Source organism: Harpia harpyja, chromosome 3 (assembly GCF_026419915.1).
Source record: "Harpia harpyja isolate bHarHar1 chromosome 3, bHarHar1 primary haplotype, whole genome shotgun sequence".
NCBI classification, from domain to species: domain Eukaryota; kingdom Metazoa; phylum Chordata; class Aves; order Accipitriformes; family Accipitridae; genus Harpia; species Harpia harpyja.
Genome location: NC_068942.1, coordinates 43,571,183 through 43,583,727, shown reverse-complemented (window position 1 = coordinate 43,583,727; position 12,545 = coordinate 43,571,183). Strand labels below are relative to the sequence as shown.

The 12,545-nt window shown below is 43.7% G+C and overlaps 1 protein-coding gene across 9 annotated transcripts in view; it reads left to right on the top strand.

Moving 5' to 3' along the window:
- The window catches only part of PCNX1 (pecanex 1), a 94,361-nt gene extending 87,550 nt beyond the window's left edge, over window positions 1-6,811 (top strand). For all 9 annotated transcript variants that reach the window (XM_052782305.1, XM_052782310.1, XM_052782309.1 and 6 more), the window contains one exon: window positions 1,822-6,811. In XM_052782305.1, the coding sequence (XP_052638265.1) occupies window positions 1,822-1,962 (141 nt within the window). In that variant the 3' untranslated portion in view covers window positions 1,963-6,811. The remainder of the gene's footprint in view (window positions 1-1,821) is intronic.
- Window positions 6,812-12,545: the final 5,734 nt, after the last annotated feature.

Genomic DNA, 12,545 nt, shown 5'->3' with positions numbered 1-12,545 from the left:
GCAAACAGGCAGAAATGATTCTTACCTGCTGAGATGCTGCTCATCAAGCAGTTTACCAGCCAAAGCCTTACGTCAGTGTTCTCAGTATGAAGTTCAGCACTCAGTTGTTTAAAACCTTCCTACTACATAACGCATTTTTCCTAACTTTTGCTTTTTATTTTGCTGAGTATACAGTACAGTATATATAATACATGAAGACGTTATAAGGTTTCTTCAAGGAAATGAAATTTAACACTCTTCTTTGTATAGTAGCTACTTTTTCCAGGACTTTTGAGATTAAGGGATACTCTGCATTATCTTTCTATGATACCTGACACTGGCATGTGAAAGAACCCTTTTCCCCCTGCAAGAGATTATCGCCTCTTGACTATCTAGTGACATCATTTTGCATGTTATCTGTCATTTTTGGTTATCAAATAAATGCCAATCATGATAGAAGAGATGGTAAAACTGAGGCCTTGGCTGTCTCAAAGGCACCAGTTTTAAGTTGGACAACAAGGATGTAGTACTTGGACTTTATTGGGAAATGTTTTATGTGTCTGGGGATAGATTATTTCTGGCCTTATTCCATATGGCATCATAAAAAGTTTATTTGGACAGACTCTGAAGTCAGACTTGAATAGACAGCTTAAATACTGTGCTGTTGCATCAGATGAAGGGGAACTAAAGATGCCATGCTTCCCTGGCTGAAGTGCTGTCCCTGTGGATACAGTGTAGAACTCACGCAGTGGACAAAGCTGAATCTCCTTCACCCACTGTTAGAGAAATTGGCAGCTGTCAGCTGGGTATAGTGAGGATTAAGGGGAGTCTCTTGGATTTAATCTTGGAAGATGTAGGTTACTTGTGGTTTTCTGTCCTTTTTTTTTTCCCCCTACCTGTATCTTTAGAACTCTTGAAAACTGTACTATCCTGGATTTTGTAAAAATTAATTTTATTTGCTTTTTACCTTACCTTGTCTTGAATTTAGGGTTCTTTTCCCACAGCTGGCAAATTTGAGATAACTCTATTTCTGTGGAGCTGGCAATACTTAAAACTGTGTTACTGGAGCATCCTTGTGGTTCCTTTGGGGCACCCAGAAGTTAAGGGTGTGTTTTTATGGAGGCAGCTGAGCAGAGACATACAAGATCATACAAGGGCCTGTATGGAAAAGGGACCTTCTGATGGTCAATATCAGGCAGGATCCTTGGAAGCAGCAGGTCAAAGTACCTGAATTCTGTAGATCCAAGGGAGTATGGGACAGTAGTTTATGGCACTGTTTCTGAAACCCTTCCTCTTTTGTGATATTTTTTCATTTTAAATTATCATTGAGTAATTTAATTTAGAAGATCAACCTTGAATTCACAGTGAGTAGGGAACAAAATGAGGGCAAAGGATTTGACTTAGAGGAGACAGTAATTTACACCTACCTCCTGATAAAACTACAGTTCTGTGCTATTATGTGCTGCACAACACTGAGGTATTTTAAGACTATTACAGCTAGAGCATCAAAATATCCCAAATCCATATGTGTACACTTTTTTCAGTTGTTACTGACTTTGCATGAGGTATTTGGTTCTGATTTGGGTCAAGTTGTTTGTTCCTGCTGAAATTGAAATCAAAGGCTGGCTGTTCTCAGGTAAGCTGCATATCTTCAGCAAGACTTCAAATCAGTAGCTTATCTGTGAGTATACTGTCACTGAAAAACAAGCAACCAAGTCAGTATAGCGCTTTATATTATTGCTTCTTTTGCCCTGTAAGGGTCTTGAATTATCAGCCACAACTTTGATATGGCAGCTCTCCCTACAGAACTTATGTTTTATTGTACTACTTTTTTCCCCCCAGGTGATTCACCGCTGGGTGCCTTGCAGCAGAGATCCAAGTAGTCGGTCCCATATAGATAAAACCATCCTGCTGGTTCAAATTGAAGATAAATATGTTGCTGTTGTTGAAACTGGAGTCCTTGAACTTGGGGCTGAAGTGTAAATCTCTCTGAGACTGAAACTTGCCCTTCTCCAACGGTTCCGAAGAGAGAAGAAGGGTCCAGAAGAAGCAGCTCCCAGGACATGAAACTTTGGTCCAGTTTTAGGAAAGGACTTGAAACGCATTTGTCTAAGTCCCTTCCCCCAAATAAACAAGTGTAAGAAACTTCTTAAAGTTGTTAGCTGCTGAAGAAACATTTGCATGAAGGATAGATTTGTTGAGACATATCTTTTTGTTTATAAATTTTGTTTATGCATTGCGTAATGCTTTAAATCAACAAACTTTTCAGTTCTAAGATCAGAGCACCTCATATTTTTCTAATTGTTTTGCCAAAAATTGCCATGTCTTGTCACAGAGTGAGTGGAATTCATCCACCTTATTTTAAAGAAATTGACTACAAACCTTCAGTTTGGTGAAACAGTGTAAGCGTTTCAGGTGTGGCAAGAAGAGACTGAACAGATGTATAGATTCTTATTCCTTATGAGCTAAACATTAATGAGAACTGCACTAATTTTTTTACAGCAATGCACTAAAAACAACCCTGAGATTGCTGAGAACATTTATTTATATATATAAATATAAGTATATAAAATACCATTATTTAAATTGCCTTTGGGATTAATCCCCTCCCTCTCCATATACATGTTGATGGTAAGGGCTGTGCCATGGGTTTGGTTCTATGTTCTGTATTTCATACAAGTGCATTTGCTGCATCCTCTTCACAATAAATGGTAAAATAACAAATATATAAAAAAGCACCTGAGTATCCCTGTACTACATCAGACTATTGTGGTGGCAGTGGTACCTCAAATCTGTACAACACATCTAGCTTTAAAGTGGACCCCAATATACTACTTTTCATCTGTCCTCCCTTCGCTAGCCATGGCTACTTTGCTTCTTTACACCCAGAGCTGGCTATGTTGTTTCATTGGCTCTTCTCTGGCAGAGACAGTTGAGTTTTGTAGGGGGAGGTGCAGGTCCATGATTACTTCATGGATGCTTGAAGGTTTTTTTGATTCCATCCAATTTAAAAAGAAAAACCAGCAACAACAAAACCCCCAAAAAACAAAACAGAAAAACCCAACAAAAACTTGACTTCAACTTTTAAAGAGCTTTTATAGAAGGCACAGCCCTAAACTTGTATCACTTTTGCCACCTTGCCTTTTCTTTCCCTTTAGTCTTCATTCTTTTCTATGACTTGAATTTTATTTTCTGTGATTATATATTCTATGTAAGTGTAATTTGAGTATTTATAACTGTGAAGTTGAATTATTCATGTGTTGCATATCCTAGGTTTTATTGTATTTTTTTAAAAGTGTGTATTCAGGGAAACAACTCAGAACTATCATGGGAGTGTGAGAGGGAAACTGGTTTGTTCTTTACTTGCAGTTCCTATGACTCACTTCTCTTAATCCGTAAGAAAAAAATGTACCTGTTGTGATTGTTTCCTGTTTCTGACCTGTAATTATGTAGGACTCTGTGGGGAAACTGCATACAGTCATAGCTTTTGGGAGCAGCCATCTTCTTCCCAGTCACCTCTGCTTCTTTATATGTAAGGTAACCAGAAGAGAATTCTGATATACCAGAGAGGTTATTGTAGTTATTTCTCTGACATCAGAGAAACCTTGTCCATTATGTACCTAATGTAAGAGAAATTATATGGGGTGAGAAAAAACGAAGGAAGAAACAGCTGCCTAAGAAATATTGGTATTCTGACTCAAGTCACTGTATGCCATCTAGCCATGAAAGGGTAAGTCTGTGTGCCTGGTAGCTAGTCAGTTCTTGATACCATTCCCAGTAAATTATACTGGGACCTTGCTTACATCATACACTATGCAAACTTGCACTTGAAGTACTGCGCATCTTACAGTTGCGTATTACTATTTGGTTTATGCATATGCAGTCCCATTTAGTCTTGGTATAAATGCACAGTTCTGGATCTGCCACCATTGAAATAATTTTGCTGTTCCATGTAGTTTATCATATGTGCATATTATAGTGTAGTTGAATTCATCTCCTGCATATCTGAAAATGTAGTACAGTAGATGAACCTTCTTCAGCAGTCTGGTAACATTGCTGTCAGGAACGCAGAAAATGTGTTAAGTTTTGAATTGATGGTGTTCTAGTTAAGGTTTTATTCTGTGTCCTTCCCTTCAGGTAATTACAGGGTTTCCCATATCACTGGGAATATTGCTTCATTTTAGAAAGAAGAATTTGTTTTAAAATAGGCCCCCATTTGTTATTAGTTGCAAGAGGTTTTTTTCTTCTACTGAAGTCTTGAGGTAAACAAATGACTGAAAAACAAAAGATGTAGGGTTTTGGTTTTTTTAAAAAAAACTTGACTGAAGCAACTTTCAGGATTTTAATGCTGGCTCTGAACAATCTCTTCTACTCTCTTCAGGGCAAGATAATGACAATGTCCATTGCTGGTAATAGACATGATAGGAATTAATGGCTTGTTAACATGAAAATTCTAGAGAATTTGTAACTGCCTAGAATTAGATCAGCAAACAGCAGATGGGGAGGAAGAAAGGCTTTTTTTAAGGGGCAAAGAGAATTGATGGATCTTTCTATTTTTTTAATCTTCAGGCTTTTGGTGTGTTGCCTTCAGGAGATGGATTTTAATGTGACCAGTTAACAGGTTAATACCTTCTTTCAGGTATTTAGCGAACACGTGTTGTAAAGCCATTCACATAGTGCTCAGATCTATTCCAGATCTGCTCAACAGAAGCTACCTGCTTGAAATTTCACTCTTCCATAAGGCTTTGGAAAAGTAACTTTTTTTTCAAAGTCTTCCTGTATTCAGAACTCTTAAGATTCACATATGATTTTATGTTGGTTTGTGCAAAGTTTGTCTTTGTTTTGTCATTTGCACAATGGAAACTGTGTTTGTTTTCTTCTAAATCCCCACAGGATAGATCTGTCTGTGGAAACTTCTGTTCCAGATGGAGATAATTTCATCTTTTGTTTTCTTTTCTTTGGCCTTTGTCTTGATGCATAGTATCTTTCTCCTGTTGTGAGTGTGGAAAAGATGGGGTATTTTTCAGTTAGTCCTGTCAGTTGAGATTGAGCTCAGCATAGAGCAGATTTTTTTTTTTATCTTTCTTAAGGTTTCATGAAAAAACATTATAGATGAGTGCTTTAACTCTGTCCCCTTGCATTGTGTGATATTCTCTTGCCATAAGAACATTCCAGTTAAGTCCAGTTGTTTTAGCTTCCAGGTAGATCCCAATTGATTTTGTTTCTCAGATTTCTTCAAAGGTGGTATCTGTGTACATACGTAAGGACTTGCTGCTCCCTAAAACAGATATTCAACTACAGAAAAATGCTTGAAAACCCCACTAATCAGATTATGTTCATTGGTAAAAATGGCTGCTACTTAATTTTTTAAAACCTCTTCCCATTTCACAGCCTTGTGAAATCTTTTAAAGTGTTCTGATTAAAACAGACGAACAAAACCCTGAAATGTATGTGATGCCACTGATGACACCTAGACTTCTGTGCCACTTGCACTGTATGATACTTGTGACGAATTGTGGGGATCTCTCTCATGATTCAGCATTTGTGAAATGATTTCAAAGTTGGGGGGAGAGATGATGATGATTATTTTTTGAGGTAATTCTATGTAGGTTTGCCTGGGCCGTATGGCATATTTGAGTGGTGTTCTCAATTTTCTGGTTGGTTGTGTAGTTCACCAGGCATTCCTTACCCCCATGTTCACAACCCCTTTGGGAACTGAAGAACTCTTATAAGAAGCCTAGATGACTGGTGAGGTGAAAGATGAAGGCTCGTGGCACAGGTCCATGCCCTTGGCTGTTTGGCAAGTGGCCATAAAGCTTGGTCTGAACTAGGGTGTGAGGGTGAGAGGGGAGAAGAGATGCCTTACAATTAGATTCAACTTCAGATCATTTCTCTGATAATGCACACAACACCATATGACCTAGGAGTGTAGATACAAAGACACAGCTTTAAAGATCTTTCTCAATTACAGAACTCTCCGTTCACAAAATGGAGCAGGATAGATTGCATTTCTTACCATTAACAATATTATTCAAATATTATTCAACTTATATTGAATTCGGGGTTATACCACCACAGGTTTTATGTACTTAATTTTATTAAGGAATTTTATACCTATTATATAGGCATCTATTCTTTTCTTGTCTGGCTTGCTATTTGATAATCTAATGCAGTACATTCAGTGGCGCTGGACTCTTTCAGAAATTATACTGGTAATTACTGGTGCCTTAGTAAAAAAGTGGGTACATAACACCTTGGTGGGAAGTAAAGCATGTGGCTTGTTTTACCCCAGCATGATATGCATATTTCCAAAAAGGTGATTAAGATGGCTGCTCCAAAAGATTTCAGGAGTATACATACATCACTCCGTCACAGACATCTGAGTATGAGCAATTTTTATGACTTCTGGTATGTACAGTTTGAATAGATAATCCCAATACACCTAGTCCACAAATCTGAAAGATGGTGATCAAATAGCTGGGTATGTTAACTTGTTACACAGACACCCCCAAAAGCTTGACAATAACCTGCTGGCTAGGAAATGGAGGGAGAGGGGAGTAGAGCATAAACAGGAGGATGGCTTTTGGGGTTTTAATGGACAATGAAAATATTATATTGCCTCTACCAGCAAACGGATACCTTGCCAGGGACAGGGATATATGTACCTGCGTGTCTGTGAGTGTGTATGTGTCTGCGTGTGTTACTGGAAACAGCCTGTAAATATTGTAGCTGTTTAAAATGGAAAAGGCAGAGAGTTTTTTTGCAACATGTTGCAGCAAAAGGACAGTATTGACAGTGGAGAAACACTGAGAAATAAAAAATCCTTTTTTCACTTGTTGTCATTTATTGCACTATTGCATTCTCTTAAGATGTCATTCTCACAAATTCCCTGTAATGACTATTTTAAGCTTACTCAAATCACCCTTTAATGAAGGATTCTCTTATTTTAATTTTTTTTTCTCTTACATAGCTGTAGTAGTAGAAAGGAAAACCTCAGCTATTCCTATGTTACTGCCAGCATCATACCTTTTTTCATGCTTTTACATAAGTGAGTTCTGTGTGCTCCCTCTTCCACAGTTAAAATGTTTTTCTCTTGTCATTGTTGAAACATTTTGTGTATTTATCATAGATTTCCCTTCTCTCTGAATCTTTTTCAAAGCCCAGAACACTGTTGTACTGTCTCTATGCTCAGTAATTTTCCATTCTTCATACTTCCCAGGGCAATATTTTACCTAGTGTGGTTTAATCAGTGATTTCTAACTTTCTGTGGTCCGTCAGCTGATAGCCAAGTACAGCACTGTGTAAAGTCTTGATGAACGCTACACTTTCATGAAGCACTTGTTGATACAGTGATACTAATTTAAAAATACTCAGCTGCTGTCTGTATGCTATCTCAAATTTCTTCAAGGTAGTACAGAGAGTTACACCATCATCTTGTCCCTCTGAGTTAAAGTGAATTCAAATGTAAAAATGACGATTTATTCATTGGGCAGCTCTGGGTCTTTCAAACTAAAGATTGGATGTTCCCCTTTCTTAAAAAATCAAACCAAAACATTATCTGTCTCCTAGAACTTGCTTCTGTGTGCCTGTACTAGATGAGGTGACCTGACCAACAGCTGCTTCAGGCCTTAATTTGTGAATGGAAGAGGAGAGTACAAATCTAACACATCTTCTTAGGGAAAAACAAGTCCTTTTCAATAAATGCTACTGAGTCTCACTGAAGAGATCAGAAGGTCTGTAACTGCTGTGCTTACAACAAACAGCTGCGATTCCAGCTATATTTTTTTAACAGTGACAATATCAGAAAGGGGCACAACCTCTCCTTCCTGTGTGGTTTAGAGGTGGCAAAGGAGAGGATGGATTTATGCTGTAGTCCACTGTTTCTTGCTGTTGGTGTTAGCCTAAGGACTGCAACCGGTAAAAACTGGGGGACTGGAGCCGCAGTTAGGGCTTGGACTCTATTTACTGGTTTAATTGTGTCTGAGAGGAATCCAGTTCGTGTGCCCCATGTGTGAGCCTCTGTCTGGGAACTGGGAACAGGATGTTTGCTTTAAAAACATACACCTAGTCTGTGTGAGCGTAATGCCTATCCTGTGGCTTCCTTCTAATGCCAAAGATGATCCTGTATCATGTTTTTAATCAGCTTTCCTCTGAAAAATAATTCTTGTGTAGAAAGGTGATACTTGGGTTTCAGCAGAACATTGCCGCGCTTACTTTTGAGCATCTCTTAAGAGAGTTTTCATTTTTGGTTGGATCAGCTTAAGTGGATTTTGCACTGACTCATCGAAGTGATTTGGGTTTTTTTCCCCCTAGATACTGGTGCAGACCACCCTGTCCTAGTGCAGCGCTAGCCCCATATAGTGCTGATGATGCAGGGTACCAGAGTGCTTTTGGTGGAAACTTGAAGTTACTCAAGAACTGAGCTCACAGAGTTAAACTGCTTGTGCAAGAGGTCTGTTTTAACTTTTTTTCTGGCAGTTCAGGCTTCTGGCCTTTACTATGTAAACAGAAGGAGCACCAAGTTATGCTGTGACTGTAAACGAGGGATAAATTTGGGTGGATGGAGGGACAGAGGTTTTGGCTGAGCATTTTGGTTCCTTTTCAGCTCCCTTTTCTGCCTTTATACTTTTGTAACTAAGACGTCAGGTGATTTGGGGCCGGCTTCAGTCTACCAAAAAGCATGAAGAGATTAGCTGTGTCAAACAACTCTGAAAAGGGTAAAGTTGCAGAGCAGCAGCTCTCCGTTGGTGCTAGCTTTTAGGTTTATTACCCCGAGTAAATAAGCATGTCCCACGCGGTAGGATTGTGAAGCTCGAAGAGGCTATTTAGGAGGAGGAGGAAAAAAAAAAAAAAAAAACAAAACCGAAGTTCCATCTTTGCGTCCTAGAGTGTTCAAGAGAAGAAGGGGCTCCCAGGCGCTGGGGGGCAGGTGCGTGGCGGGGCTCCCGCCTCCCTCCCCTCTCGCTGGTGCCTTTTCCAAGGCGGCCGAAGGCCGAACCCCAGCCCGAGCTGCGCCAAGCGGGGACGGGGCGCCATGCCGGCGGCCCAGGGCCTCTGCTCCTGCCGCTGCTTCCCCCGGGCCGCCCCGCGGCAGCTCGGCCCGCCGCTCTCCCCCGCCGCCCTGCTCGGCTGCCGGTGAGAGGCCGGGGGTCACCCGCCGCCGGCAGGGGGCGGCAGGAGCCCGCCGGGGGAGCGGGGCTGGCCGCCGGCCCCGGCGGTCAGAAGGGGCTGGGGCTCCGCTAGCCGTCGGGCAAAGCCCCGCTGCCGGCCTGGCCCCCGTGTGCTTTTAACCGGGGGTGCAGGGTGGTCTTGACGGGAGGAGGCGGACAAGCAGGGGGCTCGGGGCCGCCTTTCGGAGGAGGCCCGCCAGCCCCAGCCCTTCCGAACCTCTGCCGGAGAGGACGCGGCGAAACACAATGCCTGTGATTGCAGAGAGCTCGTTTTTAAAGCCCCACCTGGCTTTCTGCTTGCTCATCTGTTCTAGCGAGCCTTCGGGGTTTGGGTTTTTTTTCTTTTTCGGCGATGCCATCTTCATCTCCGCTCCCTGCCGGAGCACCCAGATGTTTCTGCTAAGCTAAGCTAAGCAGCAGGTTAGTGCTGAGCTGCCCCGTTAATCCTGTGTGGAGAGGACGCTGCAGTCCTTCCCTGCAGGGCTGGGGGGGCTCCGGCCAGAGCCCCCGTGGCAGAAAGCCCCTGCTAGTTCGTGCCCTTGTGCTGGGGCTGCCACCTCTTCCGTACATTATCAGGGAACCGATCCTGCTATAAAAACATAAGCCTTTCCTTCCTACCTGCAGGTGGGAATGCAACCCCAACCCCAGCGGCCCTGCAATGGGAACGTGCCAAGGAGCAGGGCAGGAACGAGCAGAGGGCCGAGGCTGAGCACTTCATTTAGGGATCATGCAGTCTGAAATAAGGTGCCTGGGACCTTGCTGGGCCACCATGTAGTAATATTGATGAGCCTCCCACACCTGTCAATGAAAACTGCTGAGAGTCTTCACCTGCGGTGGGAGCAGAGCAGCCCATATTCCCCACGGCAGCCCAGGCAGCCTTGCCCGCCGGTTAGGGCACGGTGCATCGCTGCTCTCCGTCCCGCACCCTGCATCCCTGAGACGCTCATGTGCCGAGGTGGCTGGGGCTGGCTCCAGACCTGCGCTGATCAGGCACACTACGAGCGATAGCAGCACGTGCCCGACCGCTGCTGCAGCCCTGGCGTGAGCTCGGGGCGGTTTTCTAGGAGCCCTTCGACCCCATCGGCTCTGCTGCTGGCTGGCTTTGCGGGGGTCTGTGTCCTTCCTTCCGTGGACCAGGGTAGGGATGAATGAGTTTGTTTGATTTGGGGGTTTTTAGCATTGTTTTATAATGTCTTTTCAGATGTCAAAAAGAAAGGAAGACACCCACCCAATCAATAATTTTCTTTGATTGTCAGTGATGCCATGGCTAGGGAAGTAAGAAGAGAGGAACAAATAGCAAGAAAAAGGAAGACATATATGTTGGGCAAAGGATACATAAGGAAAGAGAAAGATCGCCTTCATCTTTCTGGAAGCTGGAAGAGATCAAGCGGGCAGCTCCAGTGTAATTTCTTAGCCTTTTTCCAGTAATTCCTCTGTATTTAAGTGAACCAGAGGCAAATTCCTCAAAAGTGCAAATTAATTTTGAATACAATTCTGATTTAGCAAACATCAGTCTTGGAAACTACTAAAAGGGTCATAATAGGCCATTTTCTTCACTGCAACATTAGGTATGTGTTGTGGTGCATTATAATTTTCATGCAAAATTGCAGGTTAAACCCTGGTTTAAGACCACAGTGTCCCTGCTCCTCTGCGATGCTGGGAATGAAATGGCTGCTGTTTCCACATGCAGTTCTTGGAAATGCACAGCTAACTCCTGCAACCCAGACACATATGTGTACTGCAGTTGCTCGAAATGTAGGCTGATGAGGATCTGGGAGGCCCCTGCTGCTTGTCCAGATCCCACATCCCTTCCACTGGTGTGGCAGGTCTCACAGGATGGCTCGGAGAGGCGTACCATGAACCTGCACACAGTTCAATAACTCTTTTTCACTTCTGCAGTGGAAAAAACTGCCTGGGACCTGTGCCCTGGTGAATCTCTCCTGCAAGCCTACCTGCTCCCTGTGGTGCGGGTGCCAGAAGATGCAGGCGGGAGATTGTTGCCGGTAAGTCAATGTTGTCTTTGTAGAAAACAATTTCCTCCTTTGCCAGTGGAGTGTGTTTTACGCATCCCGGCAGTGGCTGCTGGGGACGGAGAGGCTGTAGCGATGTTCTCCAGCAAGAGGAACCATTCCAGCCCTCCTCCTTTTTCACTGTGGGAACATCTGAGGTTTGGAGGACACCGGCTCCCCCTCCCCTGCAGTGTAACTGCAGCGGTACATTAACTTTTTCTCTCTTGCACACTTCATACTTACCAGCACTTTGAGCAATCGGCCCTTGGTGTTCCCTGACACCCGCTGAGAGAGGAAGCCAACGCTGTTTGCAATGTCTCTCCTTGCTGGTGCAATCACAAGCCCCGTCATTCAGATGTGTGGAAAGCCAAATTGGTAGCAGCTCATCCCTCTGTGGGTTACAAGACGGCAGCTCTTCCTGGAAGAAGCAGCGCTCTGATATACTAGGAGCAATTACAAACTACAGCTTCCCCTCTTCTTGTCATTCTTGTTGTTTGCTATTAATGGAGCATTTTATTCCATCAACATGTATTGTATACATCTACAGTGAGACTGGGGCTGTTTCCTCCCCCGGAGCTGCAAAGAAGTTAGCCCAGTGGGGCTGGTGGTAACCGATTGCCTGGCCATGGCAGAGCTCAGCAGCTCGTGTTTCTTGCCTTCTCAGGATCTTTTCTGTGAAGGTAACCTCTTTGCTGCACCCTGGTTTTAATGCTCTGTGCTCACCTTTGGCTAAGGCTTGGAAACCTCTGGGCTGTAGCTTCCAGCAGCGGTCTTGTCTTTTTTCACCGAATCTGTGAGAATGATCCCTGAAAATGGCTCCTGGCTGTGGCCTGGATGATCTGCTTTATGGGTGCCTTACCTGACTTACAATTTTTTTTTTTTTTTTTAAAAATGCCTCATAATTCAAGGTGGGTTAGTTTGTTGCTGTCAGGGAAGTAGCCGGGTAAGGGTCCCCTGGCCGGCCAGGGCTGTTCCCTGCCATCCAGGATATGCTCCGGGAGCTGCAGCCGCGCTCCCCCCAGCTCCGCCAACGCATCTCACTGGCACCGATCGCTTCCAGGGCAAACGGCACCAGCCCGTCGCTGCCATAGAGCCGCCTAGGCAGAGAGAGGGTGACCCAAACCACAGTAAGGGCAGCGGCACCGACACGTTCACCAGCAGCGCTTGCACTGAGCCTTCCCCCATCCCACCCTGCGGCTGCACGTGCTGCGTCCACCTCCTCTGCTGACCCCTCCGCTTGCGCTGCCCACCAGCAGACCCCAGCGCTGTGCCTGCCAGCCTGTTTGCCTGCTGCCAGCTCACAAGGAGCCACGGCTGAGGTCTGAGAGCTGCTTTGCCTTCTCCACCTCTTTTTTTTTTTTTTTTTTTTTTTTTTAATTTTGGTGTG